The 14,723-nt window shown below is 36.8% G+C and overlaps 1 protein-coding gene across 4 annotated transcripts in view; it reads right to left on the bottom strand.

Annotated features, from left to right (window-relative positions):
* The window catches only part of PARN (poly(A)-specific ribonuclease), a 184,044-nt gene that overhangs the window by 105,546 nt on the left and 63,775 nt on the right, over positions 1-14,723 (bottom strand). For all 4 annotated transcript variants that reach the window (XM_043977526.1, XM_043977525.1, XM_043977524.1 and 1 more), the window contains 2 exons: positions 14,122-14,208; positions 3,841-3,915 (listed from right to left, as the gene is read on the bottom strand). In XM_043977526.1, the coding sequence (XP_043833461.1) occupies positions 3,841-3,915; positions 14,122-14,208 (162 nt within the window). The remainder of the gene's footprint in view (positions 1-3,840; positions 3,916-14,121; positions 14,209-14,723) is intronic.

Genomic DNA, 14,723 nt, shown 5'->3' on the forward strand with positions numbered 1-14,723 from the left:
CAAGGGCTAAACTTTCTGCTTTGGTTATAAACTTCTTGCCACCTTTGGAGAGTCACAACTGTCACAGAAAGCCATCATACACACATTATCTTTCTACAAGAACAAGCAAGAGCAAGAAGACTGAAATGAACGACACAGAACAACTAAATTTTAGAACACTGAGAATTTGCCATAAGAAAAATAAATTTTAATTAGTTTCAGAAGTGAACTTACTGTTTCATATCAGATGTTTGTGATGTCTTTAAAATGTATATACTTTTCAAATCATAAAATATAAAATTGTCCAAACCTCAAATCTGATGAGTCATTAACAAACTAAAAGTCAAGTATCTTTAAAAATTCTTTAAATATAAGTAAAAAATGTTTATAAATGAACAAAAATTGCCTTTCCAAACAACCACATAAATAAGCATCTAATGATTTTCCCAATATCATTGTACTGATTGAACAACTGCCAATGTTTCCACTGCAGTGACAAAGTAATGTAAATGAACATCTGCAACACATTAAGGACAATATATATTCTTTTCCCTTTTATCATATGGATCATCACTATCAAAATCCAAGTTTTGACAGGCTTCTAATGAAATACCTGGACAATTCTAAAGTTATGGCAAGAGGTCAAAACACCAGCAATGGCTATCTTAACCTAAAAAGTCACACATGGCTAAATGAGAATGCGTTTTTCTTAAAAGTCCTCACAAAACATAAGAAAAGAGACTCTAATAGCAAATTGCATGTCTTGAGATAATCATTTTTGTAAAGAATTTTTTTTTTTCCTTTTAGCAAAAAGGACTTTAAAGATGCATGATCAGTTGCAATCACACTAGTAAGTGGTTCTGCTTAACTGTTTTCTAAGAATACATTTTATGGAGGATGGGACTGTATCAAAAACAAGTACCAATAAAAAAAATTTAAAGAACACTAAAGATAACCCCCCCAAAAACACTAAAGATTTTTCATTTATCATCTATATAATCCATTTAGATACCTAACACTGTTTTCATCTTAAACTGTTTCCTCATTTAAAATAGGATTGAGATAATTTGCATGGTGGTTATAGCTAAAAAACAAACAAAAACCCCTCTGTAATGGGTGGAGTGACAAAAATTTTGCAGTGAACATTTTCTTTAAAAAAAAAAAAGTTTTCTACATCCAATACATTTAAACAAGGAATCATGTTTACATTTTGGGGGGGGGGGCAGGGCAATGGGGGTTAAGTAACTTGCCCAGGTTCACACAGCTAGTAAGTGTCAAGTGTCTGAAGCCGGATTTGAACTCAGGTCCTCCTGAATCCAGGGCTGGTGCTTTCTCCACTGCGCCACCTAGCTGTCCCCCCATGTTTACATTTTAAATATACACTTTGGAAAAAATTGCTGTTATCCTTAGGGGTCTCTGTCCTGAAGGGACACTGCCTATTATTAATGTTTTATTTTTAAATTTATTTTTAAATTAAATTAAATTAAATTAATTTATTTTTGTGGGGCAATGGGGGTTAAGTGACTTGCCCAGGGTTACACAGATAGTAAGTCTCAAGTGTCTGAGGCCAGATTTGAACTCAGGTCCTCCTGAATCCAGGGCTGGTGCTTTATCCACTGTACTACCTAGCTGCCCCCTATTAATGTTTTATTAAATAAATCTCATATTTATGAGATCTATTTGAGAACTGTGCAGAGTCATCAGTCTCACTCTTTCCTCCAAAGTTATCAGAGTCCAATGACATAGCTCTGCCTCACTTAAATCTAATTTTCTTGTACAAAACATCACTCTGTTGATGTCATTGGTCCTCTTAGAGAATGAAGGACAAACAACAATAATCTCTTAATACTGCTAAAAAAGTTCTTAGATCAAATAGAATGCCTTCTATATTTCAGACCATCAATCTGCCACCACTGAGTAATCTTTCTTACTTTGAGGTTCACTCTTACCACTATCAGTTGGTTAATATTCTTCCTGCACATATATACCAGTCTTCAAATCATATGCCCTCATTTTTCAAAGAATTCAGTGACTAGCTTGTGATGTTTCACTTTATTCTACCTCTTGGCCTCATATTTTGGGATTTCAATATACATGTTGACATGCCAGCAAACACCAGTTTGTCAACTCATCAATCTCTCCAGTTCCCATGATCCTCCACAAAGGTATAGTCATACCCTAGATTTTATTTTAATATCATCCATGACTATTCTAACTCTTGGATCCTGAACTCTGAAACATATGAGGGAGGTTGGCAACAGTAGGAAGACTGCTGGATTAGTAGCTACAGGAATTTAGTGTAAATTAAGGCTCTGTCATTTATTATGTATGTGACCGTTGCTATTTATTAGTCTTTAATCAAGGAAAAAATATTTTACATAACAACAAATTCATAGCAATACCTATTACTACTCCCTGTGCCACCATCCTTTCCTTTTTTTTCTTATTCTAATATTATATATTCTGAATTCATTTTAGAGTACTATCATTTCATTCTTGAACTGACTGAATAACATCATGGACACACATATAGACAGGATTACTAAAATATATGATGAATGTATAACAGGTGAAATGAGAATACGTATACCAGAAAATAAGAAAAGGGATAAGCACTATACCAGCAATCTCATTAACACAGAGTACTTTCAAACTCTCTTTACTAATAGAAGTAATACAAGTTATAACCTCAGAGAGTTATTTAGAGCACTGAGAGTTTAAGTGACTTGCCCAGAAGTCACATTACTAGTATGTGACAGAAAGAGAACTTCAACCTAGATCTTCCTGGTTTTGAGGCCATCATTGTATCCACTAAGACCCAGCTGCAATTCATCAGAAATATATGACTAAAAATGTTCAGATGCTCATAATGTAATCATACTCTTAAGGTTACATAAGTTTAATATCTAGTACTTTGTTAATAGCCATTAAAACCAATCCGACATATTAATAAAAATATCTTTAAGTAATGCCTTTCCTATTATAAAACATCAAGGTATCTAACATTCTTTTTTTGTTTGTTTGGTTTTTTTGGGGGGTGAGGCAATTGGGGTTAAGTGACTTGCTCAGGGTCACACAGCTAGTAAGTGTTAAGTGTCTGAGGTCGGATTTGAACTCAGGTCCTCCTGACTCCAGGGCCGGTACTCTATCCACTGTGCCACCTAGCTGCCCTTGGTATCTAACATTCTTAAAGATCTAGCTTCATCAATATTAGAAGATATATGTTTTACTCAATAAATTATCTTTTCATCCCAAAGAATATAAAGCAAGGGATGGGAAGTTTGGTAAACCTCATTGCCTGAGATTGAAAGTTGTACTCAATCTCTGCAAAGCTTATTTTTTTTGCAAGAAAATAAAATAACCTTCAATACATCTTCCTGTGAAATAAATGCTGCATAAATGCTTAATGGGATGAATACCCTGGCATTTCCAACTTTAAGAAGTTTACAAATGTGAAACTAATGGACAAAGGTAGGTTAATATATCAGTCCCAATTTTAGGGCACCCTTAACTATTGTTTTATGTACTCAAAAGAGAGCTTATGTTGATGCAATAAAATGCAGCTGATTAATTTGAAGCTATATTTTGTATTTTTTAATCAAATGGAAAAAAGACAGCAACAGAAACAAATGTAAACTCTGTCATGAAGTCTCTAGTCTAAAGACTTCCTATCCCGTCCAAGTGTTACACTTTGTGAGTGTTTCTACTGATGTCATTAAAGTTCTGGAATCAATATTTAGACAAGTCTTTGATAGTTAGGAGTCTCCAAAAGCCACTGTACCTTTTCTTAGCTTCTGGGGGTAAAGTATACACATGATATAATAATCAGATTAGAAAAGAACAAAAGCCACAGATACTTACCAATCTGCACTTGTTCAGGTTGACTCAGAGAGACAAATGCTGATGTATCATCAATCCAAGATACCTGAATGTTACCTGTAACAAAGAAATATAATTCATGTGAATATATGAGTTTATAGTACTCTCAAATTTGATTTATGTATGTGCTATATTTCTCCTTTGTATACTTAAAAAAGATAATTAAGCACCAACACAAACTTTTGAATAGATACTCGGGATTAATACTATATTACTACAACTAAAACCTTAATTACCCAGAGTTCTCAATTAACAAGAATACTTTGGTATATTTAATTTTTATACGAAAGAAGCAAAAATAAAAGAATTTCTTAACATAAATTTATTTATTTTTTTAAAATCTCAACTTCATGGTCATCTACACAATTCTGAAGAAACATATCTCAGAGTCTCTAACATAACCTAAAAACTACTCAGTTATGTATAATAAATAAAAATATATTTTGATTCCACATCAAAGCCAGTTAAAAGAGGCAGTTGGAAATAAAGGAGAAGGAAGGGAGTAGAAGAAAAACAGAGAGAGAGAGGAAGAAAGACAAAAGACAGCAATAGAGCCCAACATTCTTACAGGCTGACACTGACAAACAGAGAAATACAGCTAACTGCAAACTTACACACACACACACACACGCACGCACGCACAGATCTAAAGAAGGAGAGACAGAAGCAAGGAGAAAGGCTCAAAGTAAAACTAATTATTCAATTAAAAACATCTACTGAGTACCTAAATATACTTGAAGAATTGTGCTAGTTGTTAAGAGAGATATAAAAGAAATGAATGACAATATTCCTGACCTCAAGAAGCTAAAATTCTCTTTTGGGGAATAAAGAAATACACAAAGAAAACTGTTAAGCAAAAGCAATGCAATATATGCCAAGATGAGTGTGGTACATAAGTTCAGAGAAAAAATCATGAAAGGGTTTTTAACCTTTTGATGGTTATAAAGCCCTCCTTTGACAGTGTGTTGAAATCTGCAGACTCCTCAGAAAAAACTTTTAAAATTCATAGGATTACAGAGGAAAGTAATTAAATAGAAATACAGTTAGCAAAAATCCAAGTTAATGGGTTTAAGAAATCTTGATGAGAGATATTATGGAAAAGTTAAGTCTTCATGGTATAAATAATCATAATAAAAAGACATTTATATATAAATGTCTTTTATATAACACTTCAAGATTTCCAAAGTGCGGGGGCGGCTAGGTGGCGCAGTGGATAAAACACCGGCCCTGGATTCAGGAGTACCTGAGTTCAAATCTGGCCTCAGACACTTGACACTTACTAGCTGTGTGACCCTGGGCAAGTCACTTAACCCCCATTGCCCCGTTAAAAAAAAAAAAAGATTTTCAAAGTGCTTTACAAATGTTATTTCATTTTATCTTCACAACAACCCTGGAAGGTAGGTGCTATTATTATAGCTGACAGATGAGGAAACTGAGGCAAAGGTCAAGTGACTTGTCTAGGACCACACATTTAGTGTTTATGGCAGGATTTTAATTCAGGTCTTGTTGACTGCAGGTCCAGTTCTCTCTCCACTAGCTGGCTCTATACAAGAATGGGGGTGAGGGAGAGAGTGGGAAGAGCTATGTCTAGGAGGAGAGAAGATTAGAGTGGGAAATGAACATGTGTTTCAGGAACAATGAGACTAGAGGTGGCTAAAACTGAAGAGCTGGGAGTAAGGAAAAGAAAATTTGGGTAGGCAGAAGGAGTCCAGATCACTGAGAAGTTTGAAAAACGAGGTCACTGAGTTTGAACTCTTTTTATCAATCTGGCGGGAAGTATATAGGATAGGTTTGAGAGGATAAGGATGAAACTTAGGAAAACCAGTTAGAAAGCTGCTACAGTAGCTGAGGAACACTAAATTTTGGGGGGTGTGGGGCAATGAGGGTTAAGTGACTTGCCATGGGTCATACAGCTAGTGTTAAGTGTCTGAGGTCAAATTTGAACTCAGGTCCTCCTGAATCCAGGGCCGGTGTTTTATCCATTGCACCACCTAGCTGCCCCTGGGAACACTAAATTTTAAATGGGAATGAATCTCAAGAGAATCTTGTTATTTCTCCCTAATTAATTTCCAATGTCAGTCCCCACTGAAGTGTTTCCCAGCATTCTCTTCTCTCATGAAATCTGCTTTATAACCTTATTCGATCTCAGCTGCAACCCTTGCCTCTTATTTTCCTGAAAAAACTGAGGCCTGTTTTGAACTTCCTCTTCACCTTCAAGCCCTTTTATATCCATCTTCCACACTTTCCTTTTTTCTCTCATTCTCAGAAAAAGAGGTAGCCAAGTTCTCCTGCCCAAAATCAACTTCTCTAACTGTGCCCTGGATCACATCTCCTCCAATCTTCTCCTGAAGACTTTTCCCCTCACTTACCCACTCTCTCTTTAACCTTAATTTTTCCCTATTTATTTTACGTGTAGTGTTTTCAAACATGCTCAAGCTTCCTCCATGCTTATGTAAAGAATTAATTGTTATTTGAGGTTTTTATGACCCCATCTTTTGGCTAGAATTTTTTAAAAAAAATCTCAGTGCGCACTGGCCTCTGGGGCTTCGCAAAGGGCACTGTGCTCCACCCACTGGTTGTAGCCATCACCATGGCGCTGGCACCTCACGTCATCACCACTCACAGATGCCTACATGGGCCAGGCAAAATTATAATGATTGGAAGCCTAGTGAGGGCAGTCATGTGACTTTAAAAGCAGCCAGTCAATTGGTTGGGGGCTGTGTGTGGTCAGCCTGGGGTCTGCTGGGAAGAAGGGAGTTTTTCCGCCATTCTAGCTTGAAGCTGGAAGGCGACAGGACATTGCTGTGTGTTCTCAGCTGATTCCTGGGCGGTGGTGTTATTCAGGTTGTATAATTTCCCTTTCCCCATTTTATTTCCTTTTCCTTGATCCTACTGATCCCGTTTGTGGTTTTTTTTTTAAGTTCGTTCTTGTTAAATAAATCCTGCTCTGTTTTGAGGGAGGCTGTCTGTCTCCTTCCTTGACCCAATATTGTGGTGAGCTGCTTAGCTAACACTCCCCATTTAAAAATTGGCCCCCACACTTAAAGACCTTTAACTAGGCCCTACCAGTCCCCTCAAATTACATATTCATTGCTTCCACTGCCTCTGCTCTCACTATGCAACCTGGCTTTTAATATCACTACAGAAAGTGGAGCCTAGTCTGAGCAACCATATCCTGGACCAAGCAAGACATTTCCAAGCAATTCTAATGTAAAGACCAAAACTGAAGAGTATTTTTAAAATGCAAATCCCTGTAGATATTACATTCAAGTTTGCCTGATAGGTCATTCTTGGTTGTAAGCCTTTATCTTTTTTTTTTTTCTTTTGGAATGTCATATCCTAGACTTTCCTCTTTTTTAATCACGGTAGCTGCCAAATCTTGTGTGATCCTGATGATGACTGCTTGTGGTACGTGATTTTTTTTTTTTAAACTTCTTGTGGTATCACTTCTTTGATAAGGGAGCTCTGGAGTCTGACTCTGACATTTCTGGAAGTTCTCTTTTGGGCTTTAGAAATATTTCAAAATACTCTATTTCACTAAACAATAAGAGGAAAAGCAAGAATTCAACAGAATATATGAAAGGTAAATAAAGGAGTCAAGAGAAACACAGAAAGGCAAATACAGATAAGAATTAGAAATCAAGGGAATGCCCATTAGTTAGGGAATGAATGAAAAAGCTGTGGTGTGTGATTGTGGTGGAATATTATTGTGCTGTGGGAAATGATGAGCAGTATGATTTCGGATAAACCTGGAAAGACTTATATGAATTGATGTATAGTGAAGGGAGCAGAACCAGGAGAACATTGTGCATAGTTACAGCATTAGTATTCTATGAGCAGGGGGGCAGCTAGGTGGCACAGTGGATAAAGCACTGGCCCTGGATTCAGGAGTACCTGAGTTCAAATCCGGCCTCAGACACTTGACATTTATTAGCTGTGTGACCCTGGGCAAGTCACTTAACTCCCACTGCCCCGCAAAAAACCAAAAAAGCCAAAAAGTATTCTATGAGCAACTGCGAATGACTTAACTACTCTCAGCAATATGATCCAAGACAATCCCAAAGGACTAATGATAAAGAAGACTATCCACCTCCAGAGAAAGAACTGATATTGAATGAACACAAACGGAAGCATGCTGCTTTGTATTTTCTTCTTGTTTTTTACTTGAGTCTTTTTATATAAAATGACTAATATGGTAATATTTTACATAATTGCACATGTATAACCTATATGATTGCTCACCACCTCAGAGAGGAGGGAGGGTAGGGAGAAAAAAAAAGGCAAATAAATTTGATCATTCTGAAGGAACTATCAGATAAATTGTTTATGTTTATAATCCAAGTATCCTGTCAGAACTTTGGAATCACAGAAAAACTTAAATAAGACAGGCAGATAGCCTGGGAGTTCAGTTCTGTTTTGATGGCATTAAGAAAAGCAGAAAACGTGAGGAAAGGGGAAGGGGGAGAGATATGCTGGGGGGAAAAGGAAGGAGATGGGGAAGAATCTTACTATGTCACAAAATAGGGGTGCATGGTCTAAAGACTATATGAAAGTGGAAGATTTAAGAGAGGACAGGTATATGATGAATCTCACTTCCATTTGAACCAGAAAAAGAAGGGCTGAACACATTTCACACACATACACAGCCATACATACAATGAATGTGGTATAGAAATATATTTATCTCTGCAGGAAAATTCTAGGGAACAGAGAAAGCAAAGGAATAGGTGAAGAACTAGTCATAAGCAATAAAAATGCCAATATCAAAGGCTAGAGAATAAAAGGGGACTTACAAGCAGGGAATATGGGGTAAAAGAGTCAAAACCTATAACTGCAGAAAGGACAAAATGAAGAAAAGAGGGGGAAATGAATGGAAACATATTGCTTCAATTATAGATCACAAATGTTAATCAAACTTCTCATTCACCAATGTCATCTTCTTTATAAAAAAAGAAACTAGTATAAAGACAGGAAAAATGAAAAAGAATGAAAGGATAGGAATAAAAAATAACAATAAAACAATAACTTGAAAAACAGCAATTCACACTGTTAGACTAAAAGGCTAAAGCAAAAATAAATGCCAATACAGGTGAACAAAAAAAAAAGGGGTAGTAATTCAATTTAATAAACTTTTATAAAGTGCCTACTATGTGCCAGGCACTATGCTAAATGCTAGAGATATGAAAAAAAAGGAAAAAAAACAGTCCCTGCCCTAAAATACCTTATAATCCAATGTGAGAGACAACATGTAAACAAATACATACATATCTGTAATGTATGTGAGTGTGTATATGTGTGTATACATATACATACACACATACACAATATACATACATACATATATATATATATATGTAAAATCAAGTCATATATAGGAGAAATAGGAAAGAATTAATAGAGAGAAGGCACTGGAATTAAGAGGGAAAGCTTCCTATAGGAGGTAGGATTTTAGTTAGGTCTTAAAGGAATCCAGGGAGGTCAGTAGTTGGAGCAGAGGAAGAACAGCATTTCAGGCATAAGGAACAGCCAGAGAAAATCTCCAGAGGTGAGAAATGGGTGTCTTACTCATAGAAAAACCAGGAGGCCAGTGTCACTGGATCAAAGAGTATATGTTGGAGACTAATGTATAAGAAAATTGGAAAGGCTTCTGAATGAAAAAAAGAGTATTTTGTATTTGTACCTGGAAGCAATGGGAAGCCACTGGAGTTTGCTGAGTAAGAGAAGGGAGTCACATGATCAGAACTGTGTTTTAGGAAAATCACTTTTGTGGCAGAATGTAGAATGGATTGGAATAAGGAGAGACTTGAGGCAGGCAGATCCACCAACAGGCTACTGCAATAATCAAGGTGTGAGGTAATAAAGGCTTGTATTAGAGTGGTGGCAGTATCAAAGGAGAGAAGGGGGCATATTCAAAAGATGCTAGAACGGTGAAATCAGCAGGCCTTGGCAACAGCTTGGATATGAGAAGTAAGATATTGTATGGAATCCAGGATGTCTCCTAGTTTGCAAGTCTGAGGGACTGGGAGAATGGTGTTGCTCTTTACATTAAAAGGGCAGGCAGGAGGGGAGAAGGGTTTAGGGGAAAAGATAACAACTTCAATTTTGAACGTATTAAGTTTATTGAGTTATTGGACATCCAGTTCTATATGTCTAAAAGGTGGTTGAAGATGTGAAACTGAAGTCATCAGAGAGATTGGGACAGGAAAGGTAGATCTGAGAATCATTAGCAAAAAGACGGTAACTAATTCATGGGAAATGATGAGATCAAGTGAAGTAGTATAAAGAATAGAGAAAACTCAGGACAAAAACACTAAGGAACACCAATGGTAAGAGGGCATGATATCTGCAAGAAAATCCATCAAAGGATACAAAGAAGGAACAGTCAGATAGGAGAAGAACCAGAGAGACTGATGTTCTGAAAATCTAGAGAGAAGTGAAGGAGGAAAGATCTACAGGGTCAAAGGCTGTGGAAAAATCAAGGAGAATGAAGGTTGAGAAAAGGCCATTGCATTTGGCAACTAAGAGATCATCAGTAACTTTGGATAGAGCAGTTTTGGTGGAATTATAATAGGGCAGAAACCAAATTGTAAGGACTTAAGGAGAAAGTGAGAGGAGAGAAAATGGAAGCATCTATTGTAGACAGTCTTTTCAAGGAATTTAGTTACAAAGAACAGAAAAGAAACAGAATGATACTAGGGATGAAAGGATCAAGTGAAAGTTTTTTCAGGATGGGGGAGACATGGGCATGTTTGTAGGAAGTAGGAAATGAGCCAGTAAGCAGGAAGAGACTGAAAATAAGTGAGAGAGTGAGACTGACAGAGGGGGCAATCTATTGAAGGAGACAGAATGGAATGGGATCATTTGAACAAGCAGAGGAGTTTGCTTTGGTGAGGAATAAGGCCATTTCATCAAATAAAATAGGGGTGAAAGAAAAGAAAGTAGAAGGCAGCACTTGAATGATTGGAGATGAGAAAGAAAAAAGGAGAGGGAGTTCATGGTAAATAGCCTTAATTTTTTCTGCAAAATGAGGCAAGATTTTCAGTTGGCAGGTGGGGGGAGGTGGGGGGGGGAGCCATGGGAGATTCAAGAAGAGATGAAAACACTTAAAATAGGTGCTGTGCAAAGTGGGACAGTGAGTTGATAGGAGAAGTATAACAGGACTGCACTGAAGCAGTGAAGGCCTGGTTGAGGTTATATATCATACATTTGTAGTGGACAGTCAGAATGGTTGTGTGATTTTTTTCTATCCTCATTTAGGAGAACATGTGTAGAGACAAAAGCAATGAGTGGTGGGAGTAATCCAAGACTAAGGTTTGAATGGACATAATCAGTAATATGATAAGGGGGCAAGGGATTCAAGTGTAGGACAGTATAGAGCTGAGTTGGTTCACCAAGGAATCAAAATGGGGGAGAAGAGGATACAGTGGCTAGTACAGGTGAGATGGCTTGAGAGAGAATTGAGTCAAGGGACAAGAGGTTATGGTAAGGATGAAGAGCAGGGTTATGTAAGGCAAGGTTAAAGGAGAATTGAAAGGTCAATAGGTGGTTGGATAAGGGGATTTCAGAATTCTTAAACATGGAGGTGGTACATGTATGGGTCATGGAAAGAGCATGGTATGACCATTTTTAAGTGTTACTCAGGTGGGATGGAGGAGAAGTAGCTCATGAGAAGTGAAGATGTTGGGAAAATGAGTAGTTAGGGTATTTAAGGGAGAACCAATATGTATGATGGGCAGGTGCTGGGAAAGAGATAGCAAAGATTATTAGAAGAAAACCAAAAGATTGAAGACATAGTTTGTTTTTTTTTTAAATCTGGACACTATATTTCAAGAAATAATGAATGAAAACAATCTAGATCTATTAGAATTGGAAGGCAAGCGGCAGCTAGATGGCGCAGTGGTTAAAGCACCGGCCCTGAATTCAGGAGTACCTGAGTTCAAATCGGGCCTCAGACACTTGACACTTATTAGCTGTGTGACCCTGGGCAAGTCACTTAACCCCCATTGCCTGCAAAAAACCAAAAAAAACCACCAAAAAAACAAAAGAATTGGAAGGCAAAGTAAAGCCTGAAAGAATCTACCAATCACCGCCTAAAAGTAACCCCAAAAGAAAAAGTCCTAGGAATGTTATTGCCAAAATCCAATTTCTAGGTCAAAGAAAAAATATTGCAATCATCCACAAAAGGAATTCAAACCAAAGAATTGGGTTCACATAAGATATGGCAGCTTTAACAGTACATGAGAGGAGTTCTTGGAATACAATTATTTCAAAAGCTAAAAAATATAAATTTACAACCAAGAATAATTTAACCAGAAAAGCTAGCATAATCCTATGGGTTAAAAAAAAATTAACCTTTACTAGAACACATTTAACCATTTCTGATAAAAAGACAAGTGCTGAGTAGGAATTCTGAAATACAAACACAAGAGTTGAGGTAGCTAGAAAGGTACATTTATTTGAGCAATTTGAAGGAGCTGTATGATAATGTAGTGCTAACAAGGTTCCTGATCCAGAAGGAGTAAGAAAAAAATAAAAATAAAAATGTATGCCTTATATTGCCTCTTCAAACATTGTTTTAAATGCAAGGAACTGAAGGGAGTTCAGAAAGAGCAGAGATAAACCAGACCATTCTGAAAATAAAATGTAGAAGTTATCTTATTCTCCACCCGCCCCCCCCCCCCCGCCTTTTTGGGGAGGCAATCAAGGTTAAGTGACTTGCCCAAGGTCACACAGCTAGTAAGTGGCTGGGGCTGAATTTGAACTTGGGTCCTCTTGACTCTAGGATTGGTGCTCTATCCTCTGCACCACCTAGCTTCCCCCCGAATTTATCATATACTTTCTAAAAAAATTAAAAAGCAAGAAGCATGAGGGGCAGCTAGGTGGCACAGTGGTTAAAGCACCAAACCTGGTGCTGAGTTCAAATCTGGCCTCAGACACTTGACACTTACTAGCTGTGTGACCCTGGGCAAGTCACTTAACCCCCGCTGCCCTGCAAAATAATAATAATAGTAATAAAAAGCAAGGAGCATGAAATAGAAACTAACGGTTTTAGATGGAATCTTTGTGTTCTACTGTGTATAAAGAAACACTCTTTTTTTGTATATAAGTTCAGCATTTAAAAAACTTAAATATTTGCTGAATTTAAAATCTTCAAAAAGGATACCTTTAAAGCTTTCCCTTTGTTTAGACTTGCAACCTGTGGTTTAACCAAAATGTTCTTCCTAATATTAACTCTAAATTCTGTTCACCTTAATCTTATCTCCTAAACTGCTATTCAAGGCATTAAATACAATTCAACAAAAATTTAACTGGGGGGGGGCCCCAACGGGGGTTAAGTGACTTGCCCAGGGTCACACAGCTAGTAAGTATCAAGTGTCTGAGGCTGCATTTGAACTCAGGTCTTCCTGAATCCACGGCTGGTGCATTATCCACTGCGCCACCTAGCTGGCCCCAATTTATTTAACATTTTAACTATGTACAAGGTAAATGTTAAACGTAAGACATGATGGAAACAAAGATGAAAGAGATAGAGTTTTTCTCTTCAATAGACAATCCAACAGGAAGAATAAATCATGTATTTAAATAAATGCAAACAAAACAGGGAAGGATATAAGGAAGGTACAAAAAAGAAGTACAAAAAGGAACAATGGAACAAGAGAACATTTTTAGCAGCTCTGACAAATTCGGTCCTTGTGGTTCCACACAGCCACATTCAACAACAACAAAAAGAAAAAAATGTTGGTTATGCCAACAATACAATGGGTACCAGGAATGGGAAGCATCAAAATATTAAGCAACTCAGAGGAAGGCTCAAGAGAGACATCCTGGAAGAGAAAGAAAAGAGTGGCTCAACTTCTCTCAGCCTCTGGTCTACATATCACTTTACTTTTAACACCAGGTATTATACAAAGACAACTTTATCATTATCAGACAAATAGATAGTTTTTCTGAATTTGAACCTAAAGAATTTTCTCCTTTGTCTAGACTTGTTTTCCATGGTGACAGAAAAGAAAATGAGCTATATAAAAAATAATTTTATCTTGCTTTTTTGTGAGTTTTCCTAAATTTCAAAACTCTAACAGTTTTTATTGAAGGTTACATTATGCTATAATGAGGAAGACCAAGAGTAAGGTTAAAAGTTTGCATATAACATTTCTTTATTCCTAAACTGATACTTTCTACATACATATACTACTTACCATCTAAGCAACAACAACAAAAAATTGAACTACAAAAGTAAATACGTAACTTTAAGTCACTTACCAAAGGCACTAAAAAGCTGGTAAAGGTCGCTGGTTTTCCATTCTTTGGGGAATGTCACATGTAGAACATGATCTCGTTTAGGTTGCACTATGAGACATATTTTTAATGGAAGGTTTATATTTGAAAGGTGACAAGTATATTTACTAGATTTCCTATTCCAAAGGTGACTAGAGGCTCTATTACTTTCTTTAACTTATTTTGCTATAGGGGGCAGCTAGGTGGCACAGTGGATAAAGCACTGGCCTTGGATTCAGGAGGACCTGAGTTCAAATCCAGTCTCAGACACTTGACACTTAACTAGCTGTGTGACCCTGGGCAAGTCACTTAACCCTCATTGCCCTGCAAAAACAAAACAAAACAAAACAAAAACTTATTTTGCTATACGAGACATTTCCTGGTAGAGAACAAACCTAGGCTAACTTGGGGGTTTTCTATTAATGTTACATGATTAAGAAATGGTACTCAAAAAATATTTTTTAAAAATAATAAAAAAAGAAAAGAAATGGTGCTCAAGAACTATGGCTCTTTCATAGGGACCTTAGTTTTTATTATAGTAATAAATACTGATAACAATGATAATAATAAAAACAACACAATAACTA

The sequence above is a fragment of the Dromiciops gliroides genome, chromosome 1 (genome assembly GCF_019393635.1).
Source record: "Dromiciops gliroides isolate mDroGli1 chromosome 1, mDroGli1.pri, whole genome shotgun sequence".
Classification (NCBI taxonomy): Eukaryota; Metazoa; Chordata; class Mammalia; order Microbiotheria; family Microbiotheriidae; genus Dromiciops; species Dromiciops gliroides.